Source organism: Diabrotica virgifera, chromosome 6 (genome assembly GCF_917563875.1).
Source record: "Diabrotica virgifera virgifera chromosome 6, PGI_DIABVI_V3a".
Taxonomy (NCBI): domain Eukaryota; kingdom Metazoa; phylum Arthropoda; class Insecta; order Coleoptera; family Chrysomelidae; genus Diabrotica; species Diabrotica virgifera.
In genome coordinates this window covers 84,717,392-84,742,399 of record NC_065448.1, presented here as the reverse complement: position 1 = coordinate 84,742,399, position 25,008 = coordinate 84,717,392, and the positions used below count along the sequence as shown (strand labels likewise).

The 25,008-nt window shown below is 31.4% G+C and overlaps 1 protein-coding gene across 2 annotated transcripts in view; it reads right to left on the bottom strand.

Moving 5' to 3' along the window:
* LOC126886550 (zinc finger protein 728-like) overlaps nucleotides 1-22,304 on the bottom strand; it is a 31,529-nt gene extending 9,225 nt beyond the window's left edge. The window contains exons 1-2 of one of the 2 annotated variants that reach the window (XM_050653505.1): nucleotides 21,705-21,830; nucleotides 15,346-15,479 (exon numbers count right to left, since the gene is read on the bottom strand). Coding sequence is in view for 1 of the 2 variants with exons in the window: in XM_050653504.1 (XP_050509461.1) it covers nucleotides 21,705-21,900 (196 nt within the window). In the remaining variant the exon portion in view is untranslated. Of the gene's footprint in view, nucleotides 1-15,345; nucleotides 15,480-21,704 lie in introns of both variants that reach the window. The other variant, XM_050653504.1, reaches the window with a different exon arrangement.
* Between the last annotated feature and the right edge of the window lie 2,704 nt (nucleotides 22,305-25,008).

Sequence of the window (25,008 nt, the reverse complement as noted above, 5' to 3'; positions counted from 1 at the left end):
AAGCAAATCATGGGAACACAACATTGATGTTCACAACATGTTCGTAGACTTCAAACAGGCATACGACTCAGTCAAAAGGAACAAACTCTACAATATATTGGCTGAATTGGCAATACCACACAAGCTAATTAGACATTAAAGCCACAATGGATGAAACTCAGGCATGTGTACAAACACAAAACCACCAGATAGACTTTTTCAAAATTTCACAGGGATTAAAGCAGGAAAATGGGCTGGCCCCAACTTATTTAACCTTGCACTGGAGTATGTGGTTAGGCAAATGCAAACTGGACGAGGAAACCTACTGACCAACCGGACGGTTCAACTGGCCGCTTATGCTGATGATATTAATATTATGAGTAGAACATCAACAGGAGCACAGGAAAGATATGTAGAGTTAAAAACGCAAACAAAAAGGCTAGGTCTTGAAATTAACACAGAAAAAAAAAACAAAAATAATGATACAGACGAGAAGAAATATAGTCCCACAAAACATTATACATGAAGATGACATTAAAACAGTTGAAAAGTTTACATACCTGGGAGTAGAACTATATGCCCACGGATCAGAAGATGGAGAAATACGGAAGAGAATAACGCAGGCAAACAGAGCTTATTTTGCTCTCTCCCATATATTTCATTCTAAAAATGTCCACCGAAATACAAAGATGAGAATCTATAAAACCTTAATTCGACAAATAGCATGCTATGGCAGCGAAACATGGGTCCTGAAAGAAACATCCAAAAACAAACTCGACACATTCGAAAGGAAAGTACTGAGGAGAATACTAGGACCTGTGAGGAAAAACGGAATCTTCAGAAGTCGATACAACAACGAGTTTTATCAACTTTATAAGTAAACACCCCTGTCAGACTTCATTAGAATACAAAAATTGCAATGAGCCGAACATGTGATAAGAATGGGAGAGGATAGGCTACCAAAAAGAGCACTAAATGCTACAATGCAGGGAAAGAGACTGGTTGGAAAGCCAAGAAGGCGCTGGGAAGACACAGTAAACAACGACGCACAAGCCCTTTTAGAGGAGTCCGTATATGGAGAAGAGCAGCCACAGACAAGCAAGGGTGGAGGCAAAAAATAAAGGAGGCCAAGGCTCAATTTGTAAGGCTGTAATGCCATAGAAGAAGAAGAAGGCAAAACCCGATATGTCAAAAATTATCGATTTTTCGTTTTTAATGCCAATATGTACATTGAGGGATGAAGAATATGATGACAAAATCCAACATGCCTAAACGCATCCATGTAACCAGTAGATTAGATGATAAAATTAGTTTCCGATATGTCCACTATTACAACAACACCGTGAACTTTAATCTCATCTGCTGCAAAATCATGTTTTTTGATATATCGGGTTTTGCCTTAGCACCAAAGAATTAATATAATGTCAATTTATAGGTTTCTATCACCAATTTTCCCACCTCCACTAGTTTCATCTCTTTTTATTTCACAACTTAATATGTTTTCCGTTTTTTGCGTTATTTTGCTGGTTATTAGCGTGCTCATCGCTGTATAAAAATGTTACTAAAGTTCATAATAGTCACTACTAACTATTCTCTTCATCGAACTCTACCTCAGAGCATTCCTAATCTGGCCTTTTCGCCGTTAAATCTTACTCTGCAAATATTACAAGAATAAAACTAAACCCTAAACCATGGACGTTTCCCTTCACACCTTTTTAAAATAGGAATATTAGAGAACTCCTTTCAGTGTAATAGCACCTCACTGGGAGATTTAAACAATATATTTTTTGAATGTTCAAAACATAAGAATTCTACCAGGGACTTATTATCTAAATTGTATAACCTAAATATCGTTTAAGATAGATAGATAGATAGATAGATATTTATTCATTTAAATAGGTTACCCTAATATACAATCAATGTAGAGAATAGATATTACAAATAATTTACAAAATCGAATATAACTAAGCAACATCAAATGAAATTGAAACAAACTTTAAATAAATTTTACAACATATAATACCATACAATACCCACCCATAAAATTAACGTAATAAAGTATTACACCACTTGTTTCTAATATACAGCTTGAGTTTGGTTTTAAAAGATTTTAGTGACATCGTATTTTTTAATTCACCCGGTAGAGTGTTAAACTCATTAAAACCCCTGAATACTAATGAGTTCATCGTCATTCTATAATTTGTTTTTGCTATGTAAATATTCGATTTACATTTAATTAACGATTTACATTATTTTTAAATTGAAGAAATCAAAATATGAAATAAGTAGGTTATGTATTTACTTTTCCCAATTTTTCTACTTTGACTGACAAGAGAGAAAGTGTTACAGGAGATCAGAGATAGGTAAACTGCTACATCAGTAAGGCTACTAGGATTGATCTGAAATTTGCACAGTATATTCTTAGCTACTTTTTATTCACTTTACATTCTATACATTTTTTCGCGCTGAGCTATAGTTTTTCTGTATTTCTCATTCAAAAAACTGATATTCTGTCAACGACGTGCCTGTGCGTATTGCATACTTTTTTGAAGCAATGTTGCCACATATTTCAAAATTATTGTTTGTTGCGAAACTACTAATTCCAATACTAGAGAAGAATAATAATTGTTGTTAAAAGAACATTTGGTATTTTGAAGAGATTTCTCATTTTAACATGTGGAATGAAACGCTAGTTACCTTTTGTTCAAAGAATAATATCAGCTTGTTGTTTTACGTAATATTGCAGTAGTTACTAGAGAAAACATTGAAATATAGAAGTTGATATTGGCCAAAACATTAATAACCAATATTTGAGAATAAACTTTTGGACTTCATTAAGTTGGAGGGTCCGAGAAGTTAGCCACATTAGATTTTCATAGAACGTTGAATTGAAGTTTGACAGTGTTGCCATGTGATTATAATGTATATAGTGTATAATATATTGCAGGCTTCAAATATACAGAGAAAGCTTCAAAAACTACCTTTTTACATTATTCTATGAATTTTGATATTTTTTAATTCATGTAAAACACGAACGAATAAATATTTGTTGTTTGTTTTGACATTCATTGCAGTTAATTACTAGAATTTTTTTGTGGCAATTACCCTGATAGATTCCTGGAGAGATTTGGCAATAGAGTCAGAACGTTTAAATTTGCGTTTGCCAGATTGCACAGATGTTCCGCAGATATACATTTTATGACTTTCTTTTTATTATATTATAAATATTTCTTTTTCTTATTTTATTATTTGGAATGAATGTACCTGAATACTGAAATGCCCTTAGTTACTGAAAAGTGTTCGCTTCGTCAGTACGCTATTTTTATGTTTATTTTTTATTTTTTTAAATATTAAAATGCCTACAACTATTGTAGCACGTGAAAGACTTATAGTCCTTTTACCCATATAAATAGCTATAACTTCCATTTTAGATAAATTATTTTTCCTAATAGTACTGTCTACTTGTATATCTGTATTTTCAGTTGCATATATTCTGGAGCCTGTTATTATCACAGCTTTTTTCTGTGGACTTGTTTGCATATCTGTGTTTTCAGTTGCATATATTCTGGAGTCTGTTATTATTTACATTATATTTAGGGCTGGTTGTTCGAACGCTAATCAAAAATGATCATTATCAAATATTTAATTACTGTCACAACTGTCAATGTCAACTTTGATTGGGTTGTTGAAAACATAATTATTGATTACAATTATGAAATTAGTTAATCAATTATGTTAATAATTGTATGTTAATTGATTAACCAATCTCATAATTATAATCAATTATGTTTTCAGCAACCCAACCAAAGTTGACATTGACAGTTGTGACAGTAATTAAATATTTGATATTGATCATTGTTGATTAGCGTTCGAACAACCGGCCCTTAATATTTCTGTCTTTAATCAATGTTAAGTAAAATCTAAAAGCAGCAGAATTTTACTTATTTTGCACTTTTTAACTTTCTTATTGATACTAAAATCTTGTTATGTCGACATAATTAGAGAAATTTAAAAATTTTTCTCGTTATTTTATCTACATAGTTAATGTTTTCCATGTTAATAAATAAATTAAAAAATATATATATCACATGCTCTTTTCCGATTTATTTTAAGAACACATGGCAACACTGTCACGCCTTCATTTCCTTATATCTGTAGCTAACTTTTCTGACCCTCCAATTTAATGTTGCCCAAACTTTTATTATTTATGAGTTATTTTTAATAAATAAAACAGAACATTCAACTTTAATGATGAATATTATTTACTCCGTAATTTTAATAATACTTCAAATTTAAATTCAATTATTTATTTACACCCCAAAAAAATAACTCATAATGTACTGCTGTTGCTAATATTTAAATTCAACATAATAATTATGTAATCCCAAAAAACAACACATAATGATAGGTACAGTCGGAAAAATGAAAGAATAACCATAACCGATCATATCAAGCACATATTTTGGATTTGCTGCCTTTTTCTATAAATAACAAACGAGAGAGATAGATTATTAAGTGTTGTCTACTAAGCAAAAACGGTATTCAAGATATACTTAGTTACATATTTATAATTGACAGAGTGAGACGGCGATACAATTGTTCAACGTAGTTATATTCATTTAGTAGAAAATTTAAACTCACACTTGACTATTTCTGTACTTCTAATGTCATTCTTAGAAAAACATTCAACATCAGTAGAGATAACATTCTAGTTCGGATCTCTGAACAGTAAACATATCGAATACCTGCTCCGCATAGCAATTAGTGATAAGTTTTTAGTGTAATTACTTTTACGATTAAGGTTGTATATTTAGATTATAGTTTTAACAAACTATATGAAGGTAAGAGATTTTAATATATTTATTTTCCAATGAGTGTTACATCTGATGGGGGTAATAAACCCCCAGATGATATGATTATTGAGGAAAATGACATAGGTAAATATAATTTGGATAACAAATATTCAGAAAATGATATTGGTCCCTATTATGTTACTGTAGAACCCAAAGAAAAAACAAACCGTTTGTCAGTGGTAAAAATGGGTTTCTATCTTTTTAATAATAATACATTTAAAAATGACATTTTAATGTTGCTAATTCAATTATTGATCATGAAATAATAAATTCAAATAAATTAATAGCGTACATTCCCCTTTTTTTTCAACCACAAAAGAGCCATTATACGCCAAGTGGATACATTCTTTGACGAAAAATATCTATTAGAACACATTGAATGCGATAGGAAAGTTGTTGAAGTAAAGAGAATGAAGCGCAAAATTATTGATTCGGATAAAGAAGTACAGTTAGTTCCCAGGCAAATGATTATAGTTAACTTTTTAGGAAACAGCCTACCGCAAACAGTAAAAATGAATTTGGTTCGTTTTACGGTAGAGCCGTATATTTATCCGGTAGTTCAGTGCTTCAAATGTTTTAGATTTGGACACACGGCAAAGTATTGCAGGAGTACAAACTTTAAATGTAAGAGATGCAGCCAAGAGCATAGTGACGAGAATTTTCAGTGTAATAATGTAGAATTCTGCATTCATTGTAATAAAACTGGACATCAATCTATTTCAAAAAATTGTCCAAAATATCAAACTCAACACAATATTAAAAAAATAATGTCAGAAAAAAATATAACCTTCAAAGAAGCAGAAACACTAGAAAAAAATCCAACTTATTCTAAAATAGTACTTAATAATAGATACGATTTATTAAACAATCAACAAAATTTTCCTTCTCTTCAACATAATGAGGATAGTAATTCATCGGCTAAAAATTGGGTACCTAAGCCAGTACATCATTTTCCTAAAAAGCGTAAAGCTAACTCACCCATAGAAGTTAAAAATGCACCTACTTTCACACCTAAACCAATTACCCGACCATCTACTTCTAAAACCATTTTACCCAATCCTTATAGAGACGAATTTCAACAATATAAAGAAAAACTTCAACTAGGAATTTTAGAGAAAATACCCAAAATCTTTGAAAATATTTTCAAAAAATTTGAAATGACGGTACCAAATACAATTGTTTTATGAAACACAAAACGAAGTAAAATACGTATTAAACTCAATATCAATTAGTGATAGCGAAGACGATAACTATAGTTAAAATGTTACATATACTTCAAAGGAATTGTAACTCAATTATTAAAAATAAAGCTAACTTACAATATTTCTTAAATTCTTCTAGCTTATCATTTGATATTATTATTTTAAATGAGACTTGGTTATCCAAGAAAAGAACTTTTTCTCTTAGTGGATTTAATTTTGTTCATGTGGATAGACAAGATGTTTACGGAGGGGTTGGTATACTTATTAAAGACAACTTATGTTTTTCGGAGTTAAATTTAATAAAAAATTATAACAGTGATATTGAACTTTGCGGAATAAAACTTAATACTTTCAAAATTTCTCTGGTTTGTATTTACAAACCTCCTAACGTAAAGGCTACTACAAATGATTGGTTATCAATATTTTCACAACTACATGGTGATGCATTGATATGTGACGATTTCAATGCCCATCACACCAATTGGGGATCCGCACTAAACAGTACACAAGGGAACAAGTTGTCAGATGCAATCGAAGAGACTAAATTAATTATATTAAATGATGGTAGGCCAACTAAACTAAGTCGTCCTAATGAAAGACCATCAGCTATAGACCTTACTCTTGCCTCCGGAAGCTTAATAAGCCAATGTGAATGGAACCCATTAGATGATGATTTCGGTACCTTACATTTTCCAATTGTTATTTCTGTAGGTAGAGACCAACATTATCCTTCTCCTAACTTAACTAGGAAATGGATTGAATCTACTGCCGATTGGCAGCTTTTTCAAAACCTGGTAAATGAATATATAATAAGCAATAGGGAAGATAAAAAACAAAATAATAATTTTGAATTACTTACAAATGCTATAAATATTGCAGCTTCTAATTCTATAAAATCTCGTACCTGCAAAGTAATTAATCACAAAAAACCAATTTGGTGGGACGAAGAATATACCCGAATGGTTTCAGAACGGAAATCGGCATTGATTGATTACAATCAATTGTCAAACTTTCATAACTACATCAACCTTAAACATGTTCAGGCCAAGACGAAAAGATTGTTTAAGACAAAACAACAGGGCAGTTGGATAAAATTTGTTAATGGATTGAATAAAAATACACCAATAGCAAAAATTTGGTCCTTTGCTAAAAAAATTTCAAATAAAAATTCTTTTAAAAAAAAACACCTATTTCAGAATCCATTATCAATCAAATTTTCGATATAATATCTGCAAGTCTTGCTCCGAACATTTTTATTAACTTTCATACAGATCAAAGAATATATGCAATTGAAAACCCGTTTGATATCATAGAATTGGAAGCTGCAATAAAAAATTTCATTACGTACGAAATAATTAATAATCTATCGAGTGGAGCTAAAAATATCTTGTTGGAAATATATAATGATTGGTGGGTTAATACAAATTATATTAACCAACTAAAAGAAATAACTATTTGTCTCATTTTAAAACCGAAAAAAGATAAGAATATGGCAACTTCTTATCGTCCTATATCCCTTATGTCTTGTCTAACAAAAACTTTTGAAAGAATGATCACAACACGTGTTGAGTGGTCTATTGAACGAAATGCATTATTGCCGCAAAATCAATATGGTTTTCGTAGGGGTTGTAGTAGTTTAGATGCAGTTACCCATTTAGTTAATGATATTCAGATGACACTCTCAGAAAATAAATATTTAGTTAGTCTATTTCTTGATATAAAAGGTGCATATGACTCCGTGGATTTAAATTTACTAAAAAATAAAATGATAAATATTGGTCTCAGTGATAATGCTTCTCATGCTATAGTGTAGATTTATCACTCGCGCAATATTTACGTTATGGATCATAATAACGTATTACATGGCCCCAGAACTGTTTATCAAGGTTTACCTCAGGGTTCTATATTAAGTCCTACACTTTTTAATATATATTCAGCTGATATACACTCCTTGGTTAACAAAATTCACGGAATTCACTGCATTCAATTTGCGGATGATATCTGTATATATTCCATCCAACAAACCTATGATGGTTGTGTGGGGGCTTTGGAAACCATGATGCAAACTGCAATTAAGTGGACTGACGATACTGGTATGACATTATCAACAGAAAAATGCTCAGTTCTCTTCTTTACCAGGCACAGGCTGCGCTCGCCGAGGAACCTAGCCTTGTGTGGGCGTACCATAGCAGTGATAAATGAATATAAATATTTGGGCATAATTCTAGATACTAAATTATTATGGACTAAACATATACAGTACGTCAAAAGTAAATGTGACAAAGGTTTTAATTTATTAAGATATGTCACAAATTGTAAATGGGGCGCCACTCCAGATATTGCAGTTATGTTTTACAGAGCCTATATACGATCTATTATGGATTACGGATGTTGTCTCTACGGATCCGCGAGAAACACAAATCTAATATATATTGATAGACTCCAGTACAAATGTCTTAGGACTTGTATGGGGACAATGAAATCAACACCTGTGAATGCTATATTAGCTGAACGTAATGAACAACCATTACGGTTCCGTAGACAACTGCTTGCCCAAAAATATATTATTAAACTAAAAACTCGGGAGTCTACAATGATAGACAAGTTAAACAAATTAGCAATTGAAGACCTAACCAATAAATATTGGAAAATTAAAAACAGTCCACCACTAGCAGAAGCTGTTATTGATACCAAACACCTTTCCGTTACTTACGGCAATTATAAAAAACTACCAATGTTTAACATAAATTATATGCAATTAATTAAAAAACAGAGTCATAATACCGAAGTATACAGAGTCCAAACAAATCAACAAAGCAATACTAAATTCCGTACTAGAAGATTTTGTAGACAACGACATAACTGCTCTTTACACTGATGGATCTAGGACGATAGATGGCGTCGGTTGTGCCGTTTTTATTCAAACCGCCAACCAATCATTATTGTATCAGCTCCCAAAACATAGCAGTATATACACTGCAGAATTATTTGCTATTCAAAAAGCCATAAGTTGGTTAATATCAAAAAATATTGAAAAAACAGTTATTATGTCAGATTCTCAATCTTCATTGATGTCTATTCAAAGTACCAAATTCGAGACGCTAAAATGTCCAATATTATGCGACATTAAAAGATACCTTCAAAATATTGATGTAACTTTTGTTTGGGTAAAAGGACATATAGGGATAATGGGTAATGAAAAAGCTGATCAATTGGCTAAACTTGCAATTACAGAGGGAGAATTTTGTACGGCGGGTGTAATTTCCTCACCAAAATAATCTTTTACCTGCGTTTGGAAGGGTATGGCATAATTCCACAGGTATTTTCCTCACCAAAATCGAAGTGATTATTTCAGGTATATTTACAAAAAGGCATTCAAGGGAATTATTTATCTACCTACCTTAAGATTACAGTAGGTACCTATAATAATTAATGAATTAATAATTATGGTATTTTATTTTTAGTCACAATTGTAATTTTGCATGTACTGCTATGTATTTGAAAATTTTATTTTTTATTAAGTGAAAGTTTTATAAAGTGAAAGTTTTAAAAAGTGAAGAAGTGTACTGGAGGTGTAATAAAACAATTTGTAGTGTGAAATTGTTTACTATTGGTGCAAATTTTACAATTTCTAGAAGTAGCCTACAACATAATCATGTACCAGATCGTCAGTAGATAGATCGGAAAATTGTTTCTAACTCTTGTAAACGTTAAGCCGAAGAGAATATTACTGAAAAACCAGCAAAAATTATACGCCAAGAGCTTGCAGCTAATTTGCCTGAAACAATTCTACGATTGATATAAGAAAAAATATACGTTAATAATAAATATACGTTAAATATATACGTTAAATATACGTTATAAGTTACATAAGAAAAAATATATAATTATCGACAAAAAATTATGCCTGGTCGACTTCCTTCCAATATTGATAAGGTTCAATAAGGGGAAAAATGTTCCCTCTATAAACTGTGTCAAAGGTAAGATAATAGTGAAACAAATATAAGACTTTCAGCCACATTGAATTTTATATATTATATAGATGGCACATTTTCTTACTGTACCAGATATTATTTGTAATCATTCACTATTCACGGGCTAATTAATGGGCATTGTATTTCTTTATTATACTGTTTACTGCCAAACAAAAAAAAACATAAACTTACAAAAATCTTTTTTATTTGTTAAATCAGAAATTCTTAAAGCTCTCAAAATTAAGTTTAATCCTAGTAAAATTTTTATAGATTTTGAAAAAGCTATAGATAATGAAATCATTCAAATATGTCCGAACACTGAAATACATGGTTGTAGATTTCACCTACTGCAAGCTTCTAGTATGTGGTATAGAAAAATTCTGTCTCTTGATTTAACATCAGAATCAGAATATACGAATGATTGTGAAGTAGGCAAGTGGCTCAAACATACTTTTGGCCTTACATATATAAAACCAGAAGACGTATCAGATTGTCTTGTGTTTGATTTATTAGGGAGTTTTTGTTGCTACGTAACGTACGCATCTCCGTATACGTAAAGCAACTAACGTGTCGTAGAGGATGAATGTTAAAATAGGTAGTTTTTGTAACTGCCTTACCGTAACGTAAAGCAAATACGATAAGTCATTTTTAAATTCCGTTGACATTAAAAAAATAAAACAATGTTCACACAATATACAATTAATATACAAATGTAAAAAAAGATAAATGAATGATGAAATTGTATGGTTTTAATTGCTTCTATTTAAATATAAAAATATTATTTTTCCTTAGGTTAAAATTTTTTATTTTTGTTTATACCTACCTACTTTTTAGTTGTAAATTATTGTACCTACATCAGAATTCCAGTATAACGTAAATAGTTTGGTAATATTTATTTGACAATTTTACTGAAACTAGGTCATTTGTTTATCTAGTTATAAATTGTGGTGATCACTGTATTTCTTAAATTAATACAAGATTTGTTTGTTTTGCTTTATTAATAGACAACTTAAAAACAATAAAATTTTAAATCTATTATGAAGTTCCAATTTCCAATTACAAACACAGAATAATTTTACTCAAATAGACTAAACCAAAGAATACTAACACTAAACCAATAACCAATATAACCTTAAAATGTTTATAAACGGGTAGTACGCTGATGAAATGTTCATTTGGTAGGCAATCGGGCAAGATCCTCGTGTGCATTCGGTGACTTTCGTCTCGATAGGGATGCGTAGCTCACGTACGTATCAGAGCGTTACTAGGGAGTTTTTGTTGCTACGTAACGTACGCATCTCCGTATACGTAAAGCAACTAACGTGTCGTAGAGGATGAATGTTAAAATAGGTAGTTTTTGTAACTGCCTTAACGTAACGTAAAGCAAATCGTAAAGCCATTTTTAAATTCCGTTGACATTTAAAAAAATAAAACAATGTTCACACAATATACAATTGGACCGCGTTATGTAATAGCGGATTAAGGGCCAAAATGTAGTTTTGAGATAAATCGGTTTAAAGATTTTAAATTTGTTTTTGGTACTATTTCTAAAATATAGTACTGACATGTTTCATATTTAATATATTAATGCAAATGTAAATAGACTTTTACATGTGTTTAAAATTTTTTAAAAATAATTTATATTTTAAAAGTTATTCGATCAAATGTCGCTTAATTCGTTAATGATTTTTTAAGATATGCATGAGTTAAGATCCGAATACCGGATTAAGAGACATATTTGTCGCTTAATCTGATGTTACCTGACAAAGTTTGTCTTTTAATTCGATATCTTAAACGTTGGTAAATATGTTGTGTTTTGTAATAAAGAATTAACCGACTATTCGTGGCGCTTGATTCGTTATTACACTTACAAATATGCGGATTTTTGTTTATTACAATGGATTATGTACCATTATTGGCATTTAGTTCGATATTACAAATCCTAATGTGAGATTTTTTTTAATAAAATAAGAAATGTCGCTTAATACAGGCATTTAAAAACAGCTTTTTTTTTAATTTATTTACAAAAAACATATTTTTATACATAAATTTGCACCCTAGCTGCAAGATGGCACTAATATCTCGATTTTGGACTTTTGGCGGTTAATCCGTTATTACATAACGCGGTCCAATTAATATACAAATGTAAAAAAAGATAAATGAATGATGAAATTGTATGGCTTTAATTGCTTCTATTTAAATATAAAAATATTATTTTTCCTTAGGTTAAAATTGTTGTATTTTTGTTTATACCTACTTTTTAGTTGTAAATTATTGTATACCTACATCAGAATTCCAGTAGGTATAATGTAAATAGTGTGGTAATATTTATTTGAAAATTTTACTGAAACTAGGTCATTTGTTTATCTAGTTATTAATTGTGGTGATCACTGTATTTCTTAAATTAATACAAGATTTGTTTGTTTTGCTTTATTAATAGACAACTTAAAAAAAATAAAATTTTAAATCTATTATGAAGCTCCAATTTCCAATTACAAACACAGAATAATTTTACTCAAATAGACTAAACCAATATAACCTTAAAATGTTTATAAACAGGTAGCACGCTGATGAAATGTTCATTTGGTAGGTAATCGGGCAAGATCCTCGTGTGCATTCGGTGACTTTCGGCTCGATAGGGATGCGTATGAACCTAACGTACCAGCCCGTAACCTTAGGTAATACGTATCGCGATACGGGAGTTCAACCATTAATGCGCAAGCGTATATGTCAAAAAGATGCGTTACGTTTACGTATTTGTGTGCACAAAAACTCCCTACTTTAGGTAACACGTATCGAGATACGGGAGTTCAACCATTAATGCGCAAGCGTACATGTCAAAAAGATGCGTTACGTTTACGTATTTGTGTGCACAAAAACTCCCTAATGTCATGCAAACCAGAAAATGAAATTTTAGATAGATATGTTGATTATTTAGTTGAAACTTATACAGGGTGTTTGGTAAGGAAAGGACCGTAGCTTAACCTTAGATTTCTGAGGTTAAAATAGGTCGATTTAAGCTAACTTACCTTAGTACGAAAGTTGATAATAACCGAAATACAAGGTGTCAAAGTTAAACTTTTATTTTATTTATTCTTGAATATTTCCGAAACTAACAGGCATGGGATAATAATACGAAATTTGGTAAGCGGGGGTTTTTGTGACAAGAGATCTAAATTTGCCACGAAAAATGAGGTATTATTCAGAGGGCGCCACATATTATGCCTTTCACCGCTCATTTGATAGGTTCATTTTTTTATTACTCACTCTATATACTTTTTGAATCAAAACTTTTATTCTCTTAAAATTTTTACTTACAAAAGATATGCTAGATTTATCTCGCTGAACTCAACGGTTTTCGAGATAAACGCATTTTAAATCTGAGAGGCAACATAATTGTATGCATAATAATATCATTGTAGTTATAGGTACCCTAAAAATAACTTAAAACAATAAAAATTTCCAAAAATATATCGCAAATTTCTACAAATGAAATTTGCGATGCAAAATGGTAAAATCTCCGCTTCGCGTCGTTCGGCAAACTGCAATCGCGTGCGGAAAAGTATGACTTTCCGCACTTGTTAGGAAAATAACTATTGCCGGTCCCTAACGTTCACTTTCGGGTCTTGACTGGCAAAACGGTATTTTCTGTACAAAAAATTATTCAGAAAGTGTAAAACCGTTGACTGATAAATATACTGGTAAAACTATGAATCAGAAGGTCTGTTCCAACCAACAGTCAAACTAGTCAGAAATCGTCAGCAAACAGTTGGTCAGTGCAAGAACATACTACAGTCATCAGTGCTATCTCCTCTACTCGCGCTGGTCAACTATTCTCTGATAGTTTCTAACTGGTTTGACCGCTAGTTGGAACAAACCTAGTATAAAACTATCATGCACCGTTGGGAATTTTAATACAGAAATAAAATTAAAATATTGTTTCTCTGATGTGGTATTGCACGAGTTCTTTTAGCTATAAACATTGAAATGTGTAAAATTATATGTGTAATTATATATGTAAAAAAACACAGAAGTAAAACACTTCTAAGTAATATACCTATTACGTAGAAGTGTTTTACTTCAGTGTTAGAGTTTGTTACATATTTTGTTTGTTACAAAAACCTCCTAATATACTTTTTCAGAGTGATTTTGTCGATTTATCTTGATTTGACCTTGAAATGACCTTTACCTGACGTGATAGAGGTCAGTGGACTCCGGATTCGTGATCAGCGACCGCAAAAACTTCCTAGTCATATGGTTTCGTCAAATAGTCAAATTTTTTTTTGTAAACATGTGTTATTATTGTAGACCTACGTTTTCGGGTTGTAGTTTCGAAATATCGAAAGCAAAGCGTACTATTTTGGAATTTGAGAACACTGTTCTTCTGAAATTGTGAATGGCTATTGGTGAAAATTTAAAAAGATTTTTGTAAGAAGTCAGGACCTCGATTTTTGACCCTTCGCTTACGTTCCATAACGAAGCGAAGGGTCAAAAATCGAGGTCCTGTAAGTTTAAGTCTTTTCTGAGATTCTACTAAATTTAGGTTTTCCACGTTCAGTAAAACTTTTATAGGTCTGGATCCCGCGTATGAAACAAAATTGATTAATAGCAAGCTGAAAATTTGTTAATAGCTTAAGGGTGTCTAGTCGGACAAACTTTGATATATGGGAACACTGGAACAGGGGAAGTTTTAATTGTGGAACAGGTTAAAAATTTGGAACGGTCAGACCACGAAAACGGCACATGTATTTTGTCCGACAGAACAGACTTAAACTCTCCGAACAGAGATTAAACTCTCATGCAAAAATCAGACTGCGATTTATCACCAAATGGGCGTTTTAATGAGTGGAACATGTAGAATATGTCAAATGACAGGAATTATGACAGATGATAAATAGCAGTCTTATTTTTGCATGAGAGTTTATTCCCTGTTAGGAGAGTTTAAGTCTGTTCTGTCGGACAAAATAAATGTGCCGTTTTCGTGGTTTGACCGTTAAAAATTTTTAACCTGTTCCACAATTAAAACTGCCCCTGTTCCAGTGTTCCCATATATCAAGTTTACCGACTAGACACCCTTAAGCTATTAACAAATTTTCAGCTTACTATTAATCAACTTTTTTTCATACGCGGGATCCAGACCTATTAGAGCATTCCACATTGTTTTGATTGCAAGTAGTTAGGTATTACAAAGTGAAAGTGAAAAAAATTTAAACTTCTTAAACTCAAGTTGGTTTTCCCAGAAATTATAATGTAAGGAAATTAACGACTTTATATTCGGATTTCGGATTCTTTCATAATAAATATTCTTAACATACATCTATCTTTTTATTTTATTACCTGAGTGAGTTGGTGAGGAAAATACCTGCCGGATTAATATGAACCTTTAAATTTGGTGAGGAAAATACCTGTAGGATTATATGGTTTTACTGGTTGGTGAGGAATTTACATCCACCCATTCTGTAATATAATTACTGAAAGAGATAACAAAAATATTATACAATTTAACATCCAGTCGCAATGGGAAAATCAATATATTAATCTAGCAAATTCATCATTCAACCCATTCTTTAGTATTCATCATCCAACCCATTCTTTAGTATTCATCCAAAATTGCCAGGTTCTTCTTATTTTAAATTAATGCACAAACACTCTAAATTATTTTCCGCCTGCTTATTTCGTATTAAAACAAACCATGGCAAATTTCCTGCTCACTTATCCAAATTAGGTATAACACAAAAATGCATTATGTAGCTGTGGGTCTTTTGGAGACTTAAATCATATATTTTTTAATTGCAATAATTATAACTTAAATACAAAAATTCTAATACAATCACTTATTCAAAAGAATTATTTACCACCTTACCATATCCATAATGTTGTCTGTACCACTGATATGAACATATTAAATCTGCTAGTTAGTTTTCTCAAAACTAATAATATATATTTATAAATGTTTATAATATGAATTTATTTTATTATCATACATAATTATCTTGATAATTATGACATAAAAAAAATCTGTGGCAAATGGACTTGCATACAAGCCAAAAACAAGCACACACACACAAACAGTAGAGATAATGATTGTATAAACTACTATTCGAGTAATCGTGCTGGTCAACTATAATCTGACAGATTCAATTTCTGCCACTTTGACAGTGAAACTGGGTTAGGTTCGGTAGAGTTTATAAATTTAAATAATCAGTCGTATTTACTTGAATAAACTCAGTTCTTTTAAAAGTTCTCAATCATAGTGTATAAAATTACAGATTAGTACAGGGTGTCCCGAAAAGATTGGTCATAAATTATACCACAGATTCTGGGGTCAAAAATAGGTTGATTAAACCTAACTTACCTTAGTACAAATGTGCACATGAAAAAAGTTACAGCCCTTTGAATTTACAAAATGAAAATCGTTTTATTTTCATATATCGAAAACTCTTAGAGATTTTTTATTGAAAATGGACATGTGGTATTCTTAGGGCAGCAACATCTTAAAAAAAAATTAAAGTGAAATTTGTGCACCCCATAAAAATTTTATGGAGGTTTTGTTCCTTTAAACCCCCCCAAACTTTTGTGTACGTTCCAATTAAATTATTATTGTGGCACCGTTAGTTAAACACACGGTTTTTAAAACTTTTTTGCCTCTTAGTACTTTTTCGGTAAGCCAGTGTTTATCGAGATATTTTGAATATTTGTAGAATCCACCACATATTTGTATATGGTTAAGTACGATTATAGAAACCTGTTAATAATCTGAAAATTTATTTATAATTTATGTATATTTTTAGGTATGTTTTGAAAAAGAAACCACATCTCGATAAAAGGTGACTTTTCAAAAAAAGACTAAGAGACAAAAAAGTTTTAAAAACACTGTGTTTAACTAATGGTACCGCAATAATAGTTTAATTGGAACGAACACAAACATTTGGGGGGTTTAAAGGAGCAAAACCCCCATAAAATTTTTATGTAAATATATTAAAAGAGAAGGCGTATCTCGATAAAAACTGGCTTATCGAAAAAATACTAAGAGGCAAAAAAGTTTTAAAAACGTTGTGTTTAACTAATGGTACCACAAAAATGAATTAATTGGAACGTACACAAAAGTTTAGGGGGGTTTAAGGGAACAAAACCCCCATAAAATTTTTATGGGGTGGACAAATTTCACTATAATTTTGTTTTAAGATGTTCCTGCCATAAAAAGGGTACATGTCCATTTTCAATAAAATATCTCTAATAGTTTTCGATATATTGAAAAAAATCGATTTTCATTTTGTAACTTCAAAGGGCTGTCTGTAACTTTTTTTATGAGCACATTTGTACTAAGGTAAGTTAGGTTCAATCGAACTATTTTTGACCCCAGAATGTGTGGTATAATTTATGACCAATCTTTTCGGGACACCCTGTATATTTTTACGAATGTACATTTATTTGCAGATGATCTGGATACCAAAATGATCTGGATTCATTAAGTTTACTTTCATTTAAATCACTTAATGCAGCCGACATAAACGACAATTTTTAAATTCCTGTTACTATTTACGTCCGGCAACTTTAACATGGAGAAATTCATAAAACTATATTTACTCATTATTTTTGTATTATTAATATACAGGGTGTTTCATTAATAATTGTCCATATAGTAACTGGAGAAACCTTAGCACAAAATATGAAGATTTAACCTAAAACACTTAAATAAAATGTCGTTCCTTACTGAGTTACAGGGTGTTTTATCTAATAATTTAAAAACTATTTTTGCTCACAATTTTAAAACTATTCAACGTATCCTTTTTGTACTTGGCAGGAAGTATAGGTACTGTACAAACTACTAAATTATGTTAAACAAACGTTTCTGGCTATTACCAGAGGCGTACTACGGGGGAAAGTGAATGGTTGACCCTTTCCAAATTCTACGCCACTGGCGGAATTGCTATTTTAGTTCAATTTTTGGATTCTCCAATACTTTCTATAAAAATAATATACCCTTCATTTGTAACGATAAAGTCATTAATTTTCGAGATATTTGAAGTAAAAAATGAAACGACACGGTTATTTTGATTAATGTATTGTGTCGCTTCATTTTTAATTTCAAATATCTCGAAAACTAATAATTTTATCGTTACGAATTAGAGTATATTATTTACATAAAAAGTATTTGAAAATCAAAAAATTACACTAAAATAGCAATTTCGTCAGTGGTGTAGAATTTGGGAAGTGTCAACCAGCCACTATTCCCTGTCGTACGCCTCTGGTAGTAGCTAGAAATGTTTATTTATCTTAATTTAGTAGGGTGTACAGTACCTACACTTTCTTTCAACTATGATAAGGATACGCCAAATAGTTTTAAAGTACTGGGTACAAATAATTTTTAAATTTTAATCATATGAATCATATCGCAAATTAATCAAAATAACTGTGCCGTTTCATATTTAACTTCAAATATCTCGAAAACTAATCACTTTATCATTACCAATGAAGAGTATATTATGTATGTAGAAAGTATTGGAGAATCTAAAAATTGCACTAAAGTAGTAATTCCTCCAGTGGCGTAGATTTTGAGAAATGTCAACCGTTCACTACCCCCTGTCGTACGCCTCTGGTAGCAGCTATAAACGTTTGTTTATCATAATTTAGTAGGGGTATATAGTAGTTGCCCTTTCTGCCAAGTATGAAAAGGATACGTCAAATAGTTTTAAAATGCTGAGCAAAAATAGTTTTTAAATTTTTAGACGAAACACCCTGTAACTCAGTAAGGAACCACATTTTATGTGCGTTTTAGCGTTTTAGCGTATAAGCGTTTTAGGTTAAATCTTCGTATTTTCTGCTAAGGTTTCTCCAGTGACTATATGGACAATTATTAATGAAACACCCTGTATATCAAATAATTAATTACGGTAGTAAAAGTAACATTTATTACCAATAAATATATATAGGTATTATCAGAAAAAGAATAACATCATTGACACATTTACGTAGCGAAAAATTGTACGGCGGGGTAGTAGTCACATCCGATTTTTTATAGTATTAACTTAGTTTAGACGTTGTTTTGACTAGACATTTTTGATTTGATTCGTATGCATATCATCGATGATGCATGGGTATTCTTTCATTTTTCCTACTGTAACTTTGATTAAAATTGAAGTTTAATATTTACTCTGAAAAACACAAATGTACATTTGGCAACATTAAACATGATCAAAATATGGTATATTGTGCGCATACGCGCTGGACATCTTTTTCCAAACATAATTTTTGGCCATTTTACAATATTGTTTATTTTTGTATAATTTAATGTGAAAATCATGAATGGTAATGGTATTTATAATTTGTTTATGTATGTTATAATAACTAAAGCTATTTCATACTTTGATAGCATTTTAGTCTGGTTAATTTTCAATTTTCTAAATTTTATAATTTTTTTTTCAATGGTTTTAAACATTTCTATACTTTTTGTATGTTCCGTAATAAAAAACACGAAAATTTTGCCTTTTTTCCAATTTTTAGGCTGTCTCAAAAAATACGCATTTTTAGGGATCCTTACTAATGTAAACATTTACCCAGAGATCTATCAGAGAGAGATAGATAGTTCGGATTTGGCAACTCGATAATGTTGTCGATATTGTGCAGTTCCTTTAAGTTGACTTGTATCGAAAATGCAGTGAAAGAGTTATCATAATCACTCCCTTTAGAAGAACATGAGACACAGTTCGTATCAAGTGTTTGTAATCCCGCTGCTGGTCTCAACTTCATCCATCAACTTTTCATCCAGCAACCATAGAGGGAAGACATGTAATATGGAAGCAAGATTTTTTTTGGCCGAGGTAGGGATCTCCATGATTGTCTTTGTTGTGGTGAAGAGGAGACACTTTAGCTAAGGTTGAACTCTTCAAGTCAATTATCAATTTCAAAATGGTATAGCCCACATGGTTAGAACCTTACAATGTTATAAGAGCAGACAAAGAAAACATGGAAAGACCTATTATCCAAGGAAACTTAGAAAGCTGAAGATTGTCAACAAGATGGATCGACCAAGTTACAGGAACATGCAAAAGATCTATGCATGAGTTAAAAATAACCAGAGACAGAAACCTTTGGAGACCATGTAGGGTCAATCAGGGCTAATATGAAACAAAAATGTAAACTTTGCAATATAACTTATGATCTATTTGCCCCAAGACACAAACAAAAATTCATTAGTATGTATCTTTGTGTCCTTTACAAGTTGGTGGTTTCAAAAATGTTTTTTGTCATAAAATAAAAGCACAAAAAAAATAAAACTGCGTTTCACTTTAGCCCCATGAAAAGGGGCTATTATGAAACAGCAATGGGGCTATTGTGAAACATATACTTAATTGCCTTATTACAACCATTAAATTAATCAAAAAACATATCAGCATTTAGCTGTGTATGTAAACTTTCAGTACCTACTAACCTACTACCTTATAACTTAATTTTTATACCTACATTTTTTTGCATCTTATCACTTTGCAACTATATTGGCCAATTAACTGATACATTAAAACAACAACAATAAGATAGTTAAATATGGATTTAGGTAGGATTCATCTCCATGGAAATTAGTAATAACAATAACAGTTTACATTTGGAAGGTTTTTATTATTTAAAATAAGCAACATAAGCTACAATACAGAACTGGAAAAATGAATAGCTGAAATATGAACAAATTTGTGTATAGGCTAAGCCTTTGCTAACTTCAGTCATTGTTCATACACATTGACACTTCCAGGGAATACATATGTAATTTTTCTGGACTTAAAAGTGGTTACTGGATAAGGTAGAACCGCAACTATTTCCATGAAATCTATATTGAAGATGTCACCTTCCTTATATACAAATTCCGTCATACAGCTGACTGAAAACTTCCAGCTGAAAAAATGCCTACCTTTGACACAGAGTAAAAAAGGAAGAAGCTGCATGAATAAAACAAAAAGAAAAACAAAAAGACATAACTATTTTGTTTTTAAATGCGGTAGGCGGATATAAATTTTATAATGTAGAATATTTTTGCTTAGAGTGTGTTTTGAAATAATACTGGAGAGTGTTTCACATTAGCCCCAAACACCGTTTCATATTAGCCCCTCGACTTTGGTGGATAATATTTTAGGTTTGGTCAGAGTTAGGACAAACATTTATAGCTAAAAATGCTCATTCACTCTAATAGAATGCATTGTAATTAAATGATTGTGTTTTTAAATGTATTTTTTAATGCCTGAGAAAAAGTTTTGGCATTCCGATTAAAAGTTTTTTTCCTTAAAATTGCAAGTCATGATTTTTATATTTTTCTATACACAGTTAGGTGGATTTTGACTATGTTTGATATGGGGTTTAATTAATTAATGTACTAGCTACAAAATGACATACACTCCACATCTTCATCTACTAAAACTTTAAACTTATTTACATGTTACATGTTTCAGATTAGCCCCAATGTTTTGTGTGTTTCACATTAGCCCCGATTGACCCTACTATATCACGATGAGCAATTACATTCATTCCAGGGGGTTAGGTCTGAAGGAGAGACTTGGAATTTTATGCCTTAGTTTATTGAAATATTGAAACTCTGGCAACAACACATTTCCAACTGCAAGTTGCCTAAATTTGGCACAACTAGCAAATATAACCACCTGTAAATTAGCTTTAATTATATATATTAGTAATTTTTAGTATGTACTTACCTCTTTCATTTCTTTGTTTTTCAGCATCTTCTTCCATTTCATTCTTTATGGATATTTTCTTAAAGTCTACAGAATCAAATGTACCATGAGATTCATCCTTAATTTCACATTTAATGCTATCCAAAAGGACATCATTTACATTACTACCTATTTCAAATTTACACTTCTCTTCATTGAACTCTTCTTTAACTTCCATTTGTAAACTTAAAATACGAAATCTGTAAAATTTTAAAAGGAAACCTTTTGAGTTTACAAACACAAACTGTTCACATTAGAGCCTACGACGCCTAGGCCACATATAATACTAGGACAGCTGTATTATTCAATTCAATAAACTTCAATTTTCAGTTCAACTGCAACTATATATTATTTCAACTTTCAACAATCCAAACACAAAACAAATCCCATCATAATCATAATTATTATTAATCAATTATTTCATCCATAATCCATAATCCGTAGGGCTTTCATTCACAGTCATTTGTTTCGAGCTTCTGGCTTCTGTCAAATGTTGTATAATCCGTGTATATTAATATTATACACAGAACAGATAATACAACATATGACAGAAGCCCGAAACAAATGACAGTGGGCGCGTTCACCAGATGCAAACGTTGGCAATCAGTTTGCGCTTTATGGTTCTGAACGACTTGCTAACATGGAATGATTAGGCCAGTTCGAAAAATAGCGTAACGCGGAACAGTTCGGGTCGGTGGTCTATCTATCTCTCTCTACCGGCGCTTAGCTTTCTCTCCCTAGCTTCCGTTATTCCCACCTCTTGGTAGATACGCTCACACTCGCACGACAGACAAAGATAGCTAGACCACCGTACTTGATATGGGCGTTACACCCCGATGCATTGAGTGGCATATGACTAGCCTGATCTATTTTCTTTACATATCTCTGCTTGCTAACGTCAAACATGTTTGGAAAGCGGTCGCCATTTTTGCAAACATAAGATATTTAAGTTGAACTTTGCAAACGTGTTGAAATATGGCGGGAATTTAAATTGTATATATTTTAAAATATATTGATAAGGGTTTTATATATAAAATAAAGGCTACTGAAGACATTCTGCTACGTTATTATCTATTAAATAAATTTTCTTTTTTCCTTTAATAAAAAAAAAATAAATTCAAAAACGTATTTATTGAGAAAATTTATTTTAGGTTACGTTCAAACCAAGCAAGCAAAATGTCAAATTTTAACCTAAACAACCAACCGTTCAGTTCGCTGTCAACAAGTTTAGAATCAAAACGCAAACATTTGTGAATGTATTTGCATCTGGTGAACGCAGTCGTTGAGTGTTGCCAAAAGGCAGTGGATATACTCTTGCGCATTAATGGTTGAACTCCCGTATCGCGATACGTATTACCTAAGGTTACGGGCTGGTACGTTAAGGCCGCGTCTCACCATCAAATAATTTGATCAAACGGTTTGAGCAAACTTGACGTACTTGAGGAAGTACGTCAAAGTGACGTCACAATTGCAGTTTTTTTGAAATTCTAAAAATCTGTGCTCTCACTATCAGTCTAGTTTGATCAAATTTTTTGTATTGAGTTGTCTAACTTGTTTGTACTTTATTTAAAATTAAAATTTTTCATTATTATCCACAATGAACACTCAGGATGTGACGTCACTAACTGTCACTTTCAGTTTGCTCAAACCAGTTTGATCAAATTATTTGATCGTGGGACGCGGCCTTTAGGTTCATACGCATCCCTATCGAGCCGAAAGTCACCGAATGCACACGAGAATCTTGCCCGATTACCTACCAAATGAACATTTCATCAGCGTACTACCCGCATAGATATATAATACTCTAGATTGCGCCCTGCGATCTTAAAATGGGTGACGGTTGCGACAGAGATAAATGAGCCTATTTGGTCGGTAGTCTCTTTTTAATTTAAGGGGAATATCGACGACGTGAATATCCCACTTTATCGAGTAATATGTGTTGACAGTTATAGCGGATGGTGACGGGAAATGGTCTTTGGTCTTCGGACGTGGATAATCGTGGTTCGAATCCCATACCAACTTTACTTTTTTTATTTTTATTTAATCAATATTGCGTTTATTAGATATTTTTACATCTGAAAAATGGACCTAAGTAAATCTAGCAGATAATAAATGTATGTATAGTAAGTTAATATTGGAATACATAATTTGTGAACTGCATAGTAAAATAAAAGTCATTCGTTATAAATTCGTCCTTATTCGAATGATGTGAATGTTTGTTTTGCTTCTACTTTTTTTAAAAATTGTAACAATAGTTTCATAAATAAAAATAATGTCTAATTACTTATAATTGAATCGGTCATTTCAAAAACAGCAAAGTCCACAATTTTCAGAAACTAACTTTTTGAGAGGAATAGACTCCTTTAAGATAAACGTTGTGTGCAAAAACGACACCAGTCCAGTAAAAACATTAGGAACAAAACTACAATATAACTCTGAATTCTGATGTCATCCATTTCATCCATCTTTCGACTATATAGTTAGTTTTCTTTGCTCTTCTGTAAAATTAGGAATATGTGACTCATGTTGTTTTTGAAATGACCGATTCAATTAATAAATCGATGGTACAGTATGTTGATATTAATTATTGGTAATTTTTTACGAATATTTTTAACAATTACTTTATACTATTCTACAATTAACTTATTAAAAAAATAACATTGGCTTTTATATTTTTAAAAATCTATAGGTACCTACACAGTTTTTCTTATTTTTTATATATTTCTTTGCATAGATTTACTTTAGAGATGTAATAATATCTAATAAACGCAATATTGATTAAATAAAAAAAGTAACGATTGGTATGGGATTCGACCCAGGATTATCCACGTCCGAAGACAAACGACCAGTTCTCGTCGCCATCCGCTCGAACTCTCAAACCATCTAAAACACTCGACGACAGAGTAGGATAGTGACGTCGTCGATACTCCCCTTGAATTAGAAAGAGACTACCGACCAAATAGGCTCATTTATCTCTGTCGCAACCGTCACCCATTTTAAGATCGTAAGGCGCAATCTAGAGTATTATATATCTATGACTACCCGTTTATAAACATTTTAAGGTTATATTGGTTATTGGTTTAGTCTATTTGAGTAAAATTATTCTGTGTTTGTAATTGGAAATTGGAACTTCATAATAGATTTAAAATTTTATTGTTTTTAAGTGGTCTATTAATGAAGCAAAACAAACAAATCTTGTATTAATTTAAGAAATACAGTGATCACCACAATTAATAACTAGATAAACAAATGACCTAGTTTCAGTAAAATTTTCAAATAAATATTA